This window comes from Phascolarctos cinereus, unplaced genomic scaffold (genome assembly GCF_003287225.1).
Source record: "Phascolarctos cinereus isolate Bilbo 61053 unplaced genomic scaffold, phaCin_HiC Scaffold_2;HRSCAF=192, whole genome shotgun sequence".
Lineage (NCBI taxonomy): Eukaryota > Metazoa > Chordata > Mammalia > Diprotodontia > Phascolarctidae > Phascolarctos > Phascolarctos cinereus.
This window is the reverse complement of record NW_027555625.1, coordinates 180,965,803-180,979,411: the sequence shown is the minus strand read 5'-3', so window position 1 is coordinate 180,979,411 and position 13,609 is coordinate 180,965,803. Positions and strand designations below refer to the sequence as shown.

General features: G+C 34.6%; 1 protein-coding gene across 1 annotated transcript in view; it reads right to left on the bottom strand.

Annotated features, from left to right (window-relative positions):
• The window catches only part of CSMD1 (CUB and Sushi multiple domains 1), a 1,378,384-nt gene that overhangs the window by 680,388 nt on the left and 684,387 nt on the right, over window positions 1–13,609 (bottom strand). The window contains exon 9 of the mRNA XM_078149151.1: window positions 507–610. Within this exon, the coding sequence (XP_078005277.1) occupies window positions 507–610 (104 nt within the window). The remainder of the gene's footprint in view (window positions 1–506; window positions 611–13,609) is intronic.

Genomic DNA, 13,609 nt, shown 5'->3' with positions numbered 1-13,609 from the left:
ACTAATGCAATGTATAAAAATATACGTTAGAAAAATGTGTATACCATTTTAGATTTTAGTTAAATAATAATCCAAGGAGATTTATTTGAGATTTTGCTATGTTAAATTTTGTCATTTTGCTTTCATTTAATCCCTCCTAACCTAATTAGAAATGCAAGGTCTTTAATGTAAGAAGATAAATTTATTTACACATTTATGTAGCAAAGATTTCTTGAGATTCTACCATGAACAAGGCCTTATGTTGGGAGTTGCAGGGGACACAAAAATGAAGAAACTATTGTTCCTGCTCTCCTAAATTCATTTAGCTTATGTTCTATTAGAGGGATGCAATTTGAAATCTTAGACAATATTGGAATTTTAACTCTTATCTCACAGGCAGCCTTGTTAACCAAAATTATTGTATAATTGGAAGGCATTTTTAATCCCCAAGTAATCACACACATGCAAACATATGCAGAGCATTAAAACTTACTGTACAAAAAGTTGAATCTTAAAGATGTACTTACACATATAACACTGTTCTAGTGTCACCTACTTTCCCAGCATCCCCTACTGTTAGAGTGTCATAGCCTCTTTCCAGCTCAAACTCTTCAAAGGCAAGCTTGATGACCTGAGAAAAAGATGGAAAAAAATATTGGTTGAAACTTATTTTTATTGAAAACATGTTTATTCTGTTGTAGTACTGAACCATATTGCTATTTTCATTCTTTCATGTAAAGTCATTTCAAATGCTAGCATGTTACATATTTGCAGATAGTTATCATTTATATAGCAGTATAAAGTTTGCAAAATGCTTTATATATGTTACCTCATTTGATCCTTACAAAACGATTTGAGGTTTCGTAGATACATCATGCTTAATATCTTTATATGCATTATTTGAATATATGCATATTATTTTTGCTGACATTATGTAAATTAATTGCTCATTTGTCCTAAAGATTCTTAGTCTGGTCCATGGATAGATTACTGGTCATCTATGAACTTGGATGAGAAAAAAAGATATGTATGTGTGTGTGTATATACATATATAAACATATATACATATAGATGCTTGTATCTTCACTAACCTCAAGCTGGAATTTCTTTCAATAATTAATTATTTTTTTCTGACAATTAGGTCATGTGCTTCATCAGACCACTGAAGAGTTCCATGACACACATAGAGGTTAAGAATCCCTGACCTAGAGGGACTGGACTTAACATAGAATTTATAGAATTCTCAGCTGTCCTTACTTCTTTTGAAAATATACTTCCCCAGTTACTCAGACAAAATTCAGCACTTTGTATTCTTTGCATTAAGCTCTTGTCATGTATCGGATATTTAAAGACATGAGTTAAAATAAAATTTATGCAGCTTCAAAGTCTATGGCTAGCCAATAACAAAATAATGAGCTAACATGTGAAAAAAAATCTATGTTCACAAATTGGATTTTTTTCCCCCTGAATTGACTGACCATACTAGTTATTTTGCTGTCAAATAGCTACAACATTAATCTAAGTAAAATGGAAATTTTGCTGACCTTAGGTTGGAAAGCTTTTGAGGGTAAATATTGTAAGCACAGTACAGATTGAAGGAGTTATATAACAAGATTTTCAGATGAACCTGGAGTATAGTTTTATCTGAATTGATGGATACATTTCTGAGTCAAGAAGGGACTTCCTGACATCTGGTTTTGCAGTCAGCCTGTTTGCTTCAGAAAGATCACTTTGACATGACAATTGATATCTATCACATCTAAAGTAGACAGTGTTCTGTCAGCTGAGGTGAGAAAGTATATGAAGATTTAAACTAGTATATGTAATAGAACAGGCCACTTGAGATCACAATATATAAACTGTCTACCCACTTCACTGACTTACAAAGTACACTTGACTACTGATGTTTAAGATATAATTCAAGACATTTATCCTCATCTTCAAGGATTGTTAAGGGCCTGAGTAACTTAAGAAGAGCCTAAGACTCTCTCTACCTTTCCCTTTTCAATCCTACAATCTTTTAATAAAACACTTACACATGCACACACCAGAATTTAGATTGTCACAATTTAAAATAATTGTAGGTCTCTGATAGAGAAAAGTAATATTTCCAAATCTACATACTTATTGTTATTTCACAATATTTGAGAGAAAATAAAACTTAAACTATTTTCTAAGAAATAATAACCATAGCATTATATTTCTGGTGATGCAATTGGCTTGAAATTAATAAAAGCCATTTTACAATGGATTCATTCAGCAACCACTTATTAAGTCCCTACTATGTACCAGGCCCTGTGCTAGGCAATAGATATACAAAGTCAAAAATGAAATATTCTCTTCTATTAAGGAATTTACATTCATTACAGGAAAGGGGGAGAAATAATATTTGAATTTGAAAATTAAGCATAAGACAGATGAGGTAGGAAGAATTTTCTGAAGAAAAGGCAACAGCAGTTAGGAAGATCAAGAGAAGCTTCATATGTGTGGGTTTAAAGAAATTAATATTTATTAAGGGCTTACTGTATACCTGGTCCTGTGCTATATAAATTCAAACATGCAAGATAGTACCTGTCCTTACTGAGATTACATTCTAATGGGGAAGGTAATAGAAAGGGGAGCTGGAAATTGGGATCATGAAGGGCTCATTCAGGTCATGGAGAAATGGATGATTACCCATAAAAGCCTGGTACCCCAGAGACAGGGTCCAAGGTTCTAGTGAGGGGGATATGAGGATGATGGGTCAAATTAAACTAGCATGGTACATAGCATAGAAATGTCAAAGAAGGAAGAGTGATGTGGACAGATTTCTGCTTGGGTAATATCAATTTGGATGCCATGTGAAGATAAATTAGGAAGCTATGTCAATAATTCAGATAAGAGATGATAAAGGCTTGATGCAAGATGATGGCTGAATAAAGGAGACAAATACAAAAGATGTTGTGGAGTTAGAATCAAGAGATGTAACCTGATTGGATATGAAACAGCAGGGAAGAATGGAGGAATTAAAACAGTAGTAGAAACTAGACAATTATGGTACAGACATAACTACCTGCTTAATGGTCATGCCAGAACAGAATGTTTATCAAGCTCTCTCCATCAAAGAAGCTTTTTACTGGAGATATATGGTACTGGAGATAGATGAAATTTGCTCATTGGTGATCAAGCTAGCTAAATAGTAGCCTCACAAGTAAATGATTAATTCTTTGGCCATGACAAAGCATGGAAGAAACAAAAAAAAGGTAAAAGCTGCTCTCTATCCATTGTGGTCTACTTTTACTACTGAGTGATAGTAGCAGAACGTCATAAAAAAAAGGGGGGCTTTTCCAATGACTATTGTAGCATCTACAAACATTCATTTAACTGCTGGTAATAGATATAATTTTTGTACAATAACACACAAGTTTACAGGATTATGGATTTAGGTGAAAATATAATTCAAATATATTTCCAATAAATCAAATATAAATCAAGAGCCCATAACTTATAGCTGAGGAAACTGAAGAAGAGAGAAGTTAAGTGACTTTCCTAAGGTAACATAGATATTAAGTTATGACATATTATTGGAAGAAGTGAATCACATTGGTATTGACATTCTCATAATACACAAAACTAGAAAATAGAAGCTAAATGAAAGAATGGCTCTCAATTTCTCCACAAAGATAAATAAAGGCATCAACAGTTATTTTAATTATGCAACTAAAGGTGATAAGAAGCATAATTCTGTGGGATACTAGATCATTTCATTGCAATGTCCAGAAACATAAGCCAAAAGAAAACCAAACCAAAAAACAAAAAGCAACTCATCATGCAGAAAATTATGGTATATGCATTTACATGTAGTGTAATGAAGAAAGACTTAGAGAAATTTTATGAGGAGCTTGGCAAGATCCTCCAAATCAAGTCAACATTTACATTCCAAATGAATGAGTACATTTATTTATGCATGTATGAATGAAAAAATATTCATTAAATGTTTACTATGTGCAAAGTTTCAGGGGATATCAACAGAAAAGGAAGATAGTCTTTGATCTCAAGGAGCTCACATTCTGATAGGAGAGAAGATACATCCCCCTACACACACACACATACACACACACGTTTATACACATATACACATATGCATGCATATGCACATATATGTTACATTCCCATCTAAATCTATGATCCTATGGACTTGTCCGTCATTGTACAAAATTATCTAGATTGCCAGCAGCTAAACTAATGTGTGTGTGTGTGTGTGTGTGTGTGTGTGTGTGTGTATTTCAGCTGCAAGTCAGATGGAAATGCCCCATAATGCCTAGGGTTCAACGACAAAGCAAATGCTGATACATCTTCTTTAGTGACATTTCCATTGATAAAACCATATCCTTTTCTCATATTTAACTGTTTGACAGTAATAAGACACTATCACAATGGATGGAGTGCTGAGCCTAAAGTCAAGAAGACCCGAGTTCAAATATGGCTACTAAGCTTCCTAGTTGTGTTAACCTGGACATATTACTTAAACCCACTTCACCTCAGTTTCATTATCTGTGTAATGGGGATAATAAAATTACCTATCACTCAGGGTTGTTGTAAGGATTAAATGAGATAATCTTTGTAAAGTCCACAACACAGTTCCTGACATATAGTAGCCTCTATATAAATCCTTATTCTCTCTTCTTTTCCTTTCTCCTTCCCCTCAGTGACTTTCGAGGCTTTTTTAGGTCTTCAGAGATCTTATGCCTTCAATTCAAAACCAAACACAGGAGAAGATAAAAAGGAAGCTAGAAAATAAAGTCGAAATTTAGAGGGAAAAAAAGAGGCAAAAGCTTTATAGACTACTCAGAAACCTCCTTCCCATATAATCTTCAATAGGTATTCAAAATTGGAAGTGAGTCGGAAGGTGCCACACATGAATATTTTTGAACAACTTCACAACATGTCAAGAGAAACATGGAAATCACTTGAGATTCAGCAGTATACATGGAACTTGACTTAATTAGAGAAAAGTTAAAAAAAACCCAACAAATTAGAGGAAAAGGTAAAGATGAGACAAACAATTTGGACAACTTCAACCTGACCTTTTCAAAAAATCTGTTGATGTCCCAAAAATGTGAAAAGGAAAAAAAAGAGAAATAAATTGACCTTGGGTTTTGTCATTTCCAACAGCAGTTTAAATAATATAAATCAGTCTGTACAATATGCAAGCAGCCAAACACTAGATATTAATTAATTACCAAACCGCTAATCTTTCCAAACAGAAAAAGAAGCCAAAGCCAAACCCGGTTTAATGCATAAGGTATATATAAAACACAATGTAAGATAATGATGAAAAAATATAAGCAGCTTCAACTCATAAGGAAGTCAAAATCAATAAAGTGAAAACAAACTTCAAGAAAGCTTGACATGAGATATGACTAAGTATTACCCACAAGAGCACTTATAGATGAATCTATAATGCCAACAAATAGATGGAAAATGGAACAGATTTGCCAGTTTCTAACTGCCCATTTACACAATCAATGGGTAATTGAACTACAATAGTTTATTGTCAATGCCTAATGCAAAGCAGTACGGTGCAGAAGAAATGACACTAAACTTGGTATCACAGAATGTGAGATTAAAATCCTGATTCTGCCATTTCCTACCTTTGTAACTTTGAGCAAGTCACTTAGCTTCTGTGTCCTTTAGTTTCCCCATACATAAGATGAGAATATTGAACTAGATGATGCCAAAGTTACCTTCCAATTTTAGCTCTATCATTCTATGTTCTCTGATTGTCAGCATAAGGAAGTAGAAATGGTTCTTAAGAAGACAAAGAAGAGAACAGAAATTTAGCCCAAATAAATGTGCACAGAAATGTATAACAGAAGTAATGCAATCTTGAAACCCATTGAGGAATCATTTTATAAAATATTAAGATATCAACCTCAACTCTCAGTCTATCAACTTCTTCAAACATCATTACTTATATCTTTATGGTTCCTCAACTATCCACCAGGACAGTCTTATACAATATCTCACCAGCACCTACAAATCTGTCACTTTCATTATCTTAATTTCTTAAAGCTACACCTGAATACAAAATGGCCACGAGGAGATCTATGTGCTAGAAAAAAAAAAGACAAAAATTAAAGAGTCCCTGTCCTCAAGGAGCTTATAGTCTGTATGAAGAAGGGAAGTCCAGATATTTTTCAGGGGAGGGGAATTGGTTTGTGAAGAAGATAGGATTAAAACTATGAATATGATTAGGAAATACTAAATAGGCCAGTTTTGAATAGGCCATTGTGAAGCACTGGACAAAAGGTTAAAAAGTTTATTAGAAGCAGAATTTGTAGGATGTTGAGTGTTAGCCTGATCATTTACCCATTAGATCACAGAATCACATAATGTCAGGAATGAAAAGGTCCTCATAGCCCACCTAGTTCAACCTGTATGGGTACATATTTAAGAATACAGAAGACTTATCGAAGAAGTAATATGGTCAAAGTAGTGCTTTTAGAAGATTAATTTGACATCAAAGAGTCAGAGGAATTGAAGGCATGGTAGAATGAAGACAGGGAAATCAATTAATAGGCTGTTATAAGAATTTAGGTGATAGGTCCTGGTTTAGAGTATTAGTAGACAAGAAGGGAAATATTTAAAAGATATTTTGAAGGGAAAAATATTGGTGTAAATTGGTTACAAAACATAATTGTGGTAGTGGAGAGAGAGAAATATCTATCAAGGAAAAACTCTAAGGTTTTGACTCCTGATGGCTTAAAGATTGCTTCTTTAAGAATGGGAAGAGAATTAATAATTTAGGGGAAAAGAATGGGTAATGGATTATTATATTCAATCTTTACTTTAAAATTATTTCAATCTATTTACTCATGGGGGTAACATGGTATGCTGGATAGAGCATGGCATTGGATCTAAAAAGACATATTAAGCCTCTGAGTGTGAGTTTGTACTGGCTGTGTGATGCTGGGAAAGTCAATTAACCCCTCAGTGCTCTAGGCAGCTCTCCAAGAAATATATTGTTGAAAACGTGCTGACCTTCATTTGTAGAGGTAGTTGCCTCATTGGGGACCTCTTTATACCAATGAAATCACAAATCTACCCTCCATCAACCTCATATTTCTTATTTTGTAATTTACAAATTATGCTATGGCCCTCGGCTTCATGAGGCCACAGAACGTAGCAAACCTATGTGGTTTTGTTTTTAACTTCAAAAACCTAAGAGCGAAATTCTCCTGAATTGTCTGACCATTTCACTTGGACCTGATTTAAGATTCACAAAGTGTCAAACATCTGCGTTTCAAAATAAATATGGAATACATTAATCTTGTTATTTTAAAATCATACTAAAAATAGTGTTGCAGCTATCATATTCTATTAAAAATAAAATCAGTACAAATTGCAATGTTTTGTATGAATATATTATTTTAGCAATTTGATTTGAAACAGGTGCATGATATCATAGATATTCTAGGCTTTCCAGGATAAATACTGAATATTAAAATAGCACCTGATGACGGTGTTATTTTGGATCTTTTTGCTCATGAGCCATTAGACATCACTTAAGTGCTTAGAATAAATATACTGACCAATAAATAAATTAATTAAAGAGCCCAATTTGGACCCTTAACATAGGAGACCATCACTATCATATCCCAACATTGTTGAATGGCTTCAACATGTTCTCAGAATAACCAGCTCAGGAGTTAGGCAATGAAAATCCATTCTTACAGATGATTATGATGAATTAAGGTAGGTATTTCATCCACATTTAGGAGGTTAAAATTTTTATTAGGGAAACATTCGAAATGAGAGAGAAAGGAGTTACAGAATTGCATTTAGTCAATATTTTCTTTGAATCTTTCCTTTGATAGGAGTGACAACACAAAAAAATTTTAAGTCTAAGGTTCTGATGGTGTGTGAGTGTTTCCCTGTGTGTGTGTGTGTGTGTGTGTGTATGTGTGTGTGTGTGTGTGTGTGTGTGTGTGAGAGAGAGAGAGAGAGAGAGAGATTTAATCTTTCAGTGGTTCACTAACATCACTTTGCCAAACAATAAGAAATTCCACAAATGAATCATAAAGGTTCCCATTTATAACCAGACAGTTCACAATGTTATACATATATACATATATAATATGTTATACATACACATGTATAATTTAAGTTTTATATACATATGTATATATGTGTGTGTGTGTGTTATATGTGTTATATGACACAGATATTCGTATCTATATACAAATATGTTATATATTTTGGAAGGAAAACTCACATTGGAATATCTTAAGCAGAAATGGCTGTAAATGAAGGAAAAGGAAAATTAATCCAACAAATGCTCTTTAAGTACTTACAATGCAGCAAAAACTGGGCCAAGTGTTAATGATGCAAAGATAAAAACTGATCAGCCCTTAAGGCACTTATACTATAATCTACAGGAATGGAGAGGCTTTCTTTTTTTTGGGGGGGGGCATGACACATATACAAATAAGTATACGGTTATCACCACATATACGGTGATAAGGACAAAATAAATATGTAAAGAAGCCTTCTAAGAAAATTTGAAGGTGAAAAACCTTAGTTGGTAGGATCCAGGAAAGCTCCTCAGAGAAGGCAACATCTGAGGAGGACCTTCAAGTGTGAAGAGGGAGGTGATTTTTGGTGAGACTGTAGACTGGTCCAAACATATTTGTGAAACAATACTGGCATTGTGCAATGAGTCACAAAATTCATCCTATCTTCTGACCTAATCATTCAATTGCTAGTACTTTAACATCACCTCCCCCCAAAAAAAATCATAAATAAAAAGGCCTATTTGTACAAAAATATTTATAGTTGCTTTATTTGCAATAACAAAAAGTGAGGGCAATGGATAAATAAATTATGGCCTATTCATAAAGGAAATGGGTCAGTCAGGTCAAAAGATCAAGGGATAAGTGGTGGACAGCTAGTATATTTCTCTAATGCACTTGTCATGTCGAATAACAGCATTCCCCCCAGCACACTGGCTGAGCTTCTTGTGCCATATTAGAGAGAAGATCCATATCACTGAGATCACAGATCCATATCACTGAGATCACAGATCCATTAATGGAATATTATGGTGCTACTAAAATAATACACAATACATGAAAAAGAAACAGAAGATTTCTATGAAGAAAACAAAGCCAAAGGTAGAAGAATCTCAGATGGACTCTGAATGGCACGCGTGCGCGCGCACACACACACACACACACACACACACACACACAGATAAAAAAATGTATCTTTGTTGCTGTTAATTCATTTAGTTCTAAGTACTAAAATATCTATTTTTATTTTATTTTTATTTTATTTTTATATTTTTTTTATATATTTTTTATATATTTTTATATTTTATTTTATTCATTATGCTAATCATTTTAAAAATTATTTGCCTGAGCTGATGGCCATTGCTTACAATAAAAATTTTTAAAAGAAAGATTTGATTCATTGTACTTGAATATCATTGAACACAAAGAAAGTGCCCATTATGGGAGACACAGCACAGATTCTTTAACTTGATGACTAGCTTAGAGAAACAATTAGAGTAAGGATGCCTCACAGTGTAGAGTATTAACAATGACTATTGGCAAGAACAACTCCTGACTGAGGTGAGGAGTATGGAAACCATTCAGACAAAAGTCTCAAGAGCCACAGCAACACAACATGGGTTCAGCCCAAAGGCAGGGGGAGAGAGATGTGGGAAAGAATTGGGCTTCTACATAGAGCATTAAATATATCAAATATTGTCAAAAGTCATAAAATGTATAATTCTACAGAGTCTATATATAACTAAATATTTTGGGCACCATGACCACCATTCCTATGATAAAAAGTGATTTGGTTAAATTGAAGTTTGCTACCTCATTTTAAAATTCAGATTCTCATACTTTCGAAATAAGGATTTTCACTGTTGTGACTTTTATTACAATGGTACTAGAGATCATTTTCATAGCCACAGACATCCAGATGCTGCTCCCAGGGAAAAATGCTTGATACATCTGGGCTCAGTTTCTTTATTTGTATAACAAAAGTAGGACTAGATATGATCTCTAGGATCCCTTCCAATTGTAAATCCCATGACGCTATAAAATTAGTTCACTGAAGTTGTGGAATGAATCCTTATGCCGTCCATAGTAATTCCAGATTACTACAGTGGCTGAAAATGTCATCAATAGATACAGCTATTTGATCAACAGAGGTTTTACTGTATCACGGGTTGAAAGAAATTAGAACATTACAACATGAATTTGTGAAATGAAGCAGCTCAATAACAAGAAAATACAAATGTAAATTACTTCTTTAAGAAGTATTTTCTCTCAGTTAACAAATCATTCCCTGATGTCCCCAATTAGTGCTCACTCTGTCCTCAATTTTCTTTGTACTATATTTATTTCTGTACATGTTGTATCCCTCCATTTCCTTTTCACCTCTTGGACTGAGATTCCCTACTTTCCATCCAAGTTCAACTTAGACTGAATTTTTTCTACCTCCTATAGTAATACTTTCCTGGGTCACCTTCCTGCCCTGCTTCCCATAGCTTTTAATGTATTCTCTGAAATAAGTTTGTCTTTATATTTATTTACATTTGTACATTTTTTTCCTCTGATGGAATGTAAGCTTTTGGAGGGTAGAGATTATTTCATTTCTGTCTATTTTCTATGGTACCAATGTACTATTTATCCTCCATAGAGTAGACATTAATAAGGAACCAGCCAGGTGGCCCAATGGATAGAACTGGGCCGATAGGCAGAAAGACCTGAGTTCAAATCTTCCCTCAGGCACTTAATAGCCGTGTGAACACAGGCAAGTCGTCTAACTTCAGTTTGCTTTAATCCACTGGACAAAGAAAACCCCATGGACAGCATGGTCCATGTGGTCATGGAAAGTCAGATATGACTGAACAGACTGAATAATAATTGAATAATGAAGACATTACTAAGTGTCTTTTGATTGTTTAATTAGTTTAGTTAATATTTTAATTTAAGTTAATGATTGTGTACTCAATGCACATTCTTGCCATATCAAAAGACAGCAAGGCCTTAGCAAGACAACCAAGGACAAAACCAATTTAAGCATAGACTGATTAGGAAAATATTACTGAAGAAGACAGTAGAAAATTAGAAGTATTGTTGCCTCACAAAATGATAAAAAGTGGTACAGGGGACAATCTATTAAACAAAAAGATTAATATGGGGGGAAATACATTAAATCACCCCAAGTATTTGTAGCTGAAATTTTAAGAAGCAAACAAGAGAAAAATCAATGAGAAGTTTGGTCAACATTTCAATGAGAAATTATTTTAACATTTATTAACCACAGAATTACCACATCCATATTATGGTCACTAATGGGACGATAAGATGCAAAAGGTCATTAAAGAAGAAAAGCATTGAAAGAGAAGCTAAACTTCCCACATCATTTCCAACATTTATCGTTTTTCTCTTTTGTCATGTTGGCCAACCTGATAGGTGTAATATGGTACCTCAGAGTTGTTTTGATTTGTATTTCTCTAATCAATAGTGATTTAGAGTATTTTTTCATATGACTACAGACGGCTTTAATTTCTTCATCTGAGAACTCCCTGTTCATATCCTTTTACCATTTATCAATTGGGGAATGACTTACATTCTTATAAATTTGACTTAATTCTCTGTATATTTTAGAAATGAGGCCCTCATCAGAGACACTTTTTGTAAAAATTCTTTTCCAATTTTCTACCTTCCTTCTAATCTTGGTTTCATTGGCTTTGTTTGTACAACAACTTTTCAATTTAATGTTATCAAAGTTATCCATTTTGCTTTTCAGAATGTTCTCTATCTCCTGTTTGGTCATGAATTCTTCTGCTCACCATAAATCTGATAGGTAAATTATTCCTTGCTCTCCCAATCTGCTTATAGTATCAGCCTTTATGTAAATCATGAACCCATTTTGACTTTATTTTGGAATATGATATGAGATTTTGATCTATGCCTAGTTTCTGCCATACTCTTTTCCAGTTTTCCCAGCAGTTTTTATCAAATACTGAGTTCTTATTCCAGAAGCTGCGGTCTTTGGGTTTATCAAATATTATTTTACTACAGCCATTGACTACTGTCTCTCACATACCTAACATATTCCACTGATCCACCACTCTATTTCTTAGCCAGTACCAAGTAGTTCTGATGATTGCTGTAGAGCGTGCTACATTGTGCCAGATTTTTTGATACACTGATTGGTTTTACTCATTTTTTTTCTTCCTTTTTTTTGTATAAAATAATTAGGAATCACTCTCTGAGAATAAAAGGGATATAGTGAGAAATCTAGGCTACACTACAATAAACAATATCAATAAAATCTATTAAAAAGAAAAAGAAAGGTTCTTATTTTTAAGCAAATAGGGTAAAATATTTCAAGAAATCAGATGAAAGCAAAATATTAAAGTTTTATAGATACGATAGTTTACTACTGGAAACCAGAGAATATATTTTATGGCCTTGATTGCAAATGAGCAACTTGGTCTTTCACAGAAATTGCCAAATCTGTAAATTTGTAAGGGAGGTTTCTCCCTTCCTCTATTCTTCTTGAAAAAATCCCCTTGCTCTTCTTATTCCATCATCATTTACCCAGATTATCAACTATCATGGCATTGATATTATTTCAATAAGAAATGATGATTGAAGACAAAATAATAATTCAGGATTTCCCTATTAAGAAGAAATTAGGGGGCGGAGCCAAGATGGCAGAGTGAAAGCAGTGACTTGCTTGAGCTCTCCCCCCAAACCCTTTCAAATAACTGTAAAAAAATGGCTCTAAACAAATCCTAAAGCAGCAGAACCCACAAAAAGACAGAGTGAAGCAAATTCCCAGCCCAAGACAGCCTGGATGGTTGATAAGAAAGGTATATCACACCAGGTGGGGAGGGGAGCGCAGTGTGACTCAGGCCACAGCGAACAAGGAGCAGGCCTCAGAGGACTGAATTGCAGGCAGCTGTGGTGCTTTCCACACTTCTCAATTCACAAACACCAAAGACATCTTAGAGGGTTATTGGGAAAAATCTGTTTCTGTGGTGAGAGAGGAGCTAGGTCTCAGTCTCAATTCCCCATCGAACATGGGCTCTGGGGTGGTGGCTTTGTCCTGAGCTTCTGGCCCACAGACTGAGGGGGAATCAGGTGGCTGATCAGAAGGGGATTGCAGGGATCTCTTTGCCAGTGCTGAGGCAAGAATCTCTTGCTTTATCTGTGCTTGGATCTGAGTCACAGTTCTGGGTAGCGGATCTGGGGCAAGGAAGAGTGCTGGCATGGTGGAGCTTGCAGGGGCTGGGAAGAGAAAATTCTCCTTACAGTTCCAAGATAGAAAAGACTGCTTGTGGTCACTCATAGACTACAGCATAGGCCAGGAAAGGAGTAAACACCTCACCCCTTATCATACCACCTTGGAAGAACTGAAAATTTACAGGTCCCTAGAAGTTTCTCTGAAAACAGCTGTACAAACCCCCGAAGCTTGGGACAGTATATTCTCCACATTGGAAGCAGACTCTTACCTCAACAAAGAGTTTAACTCAAGTAATTGGCTGGGATCATGAGCAAACCTCAAAAAAAAAGAGTTAGACTGTATTATCTTACTTTGGTGACAAAGAAGATCAAAA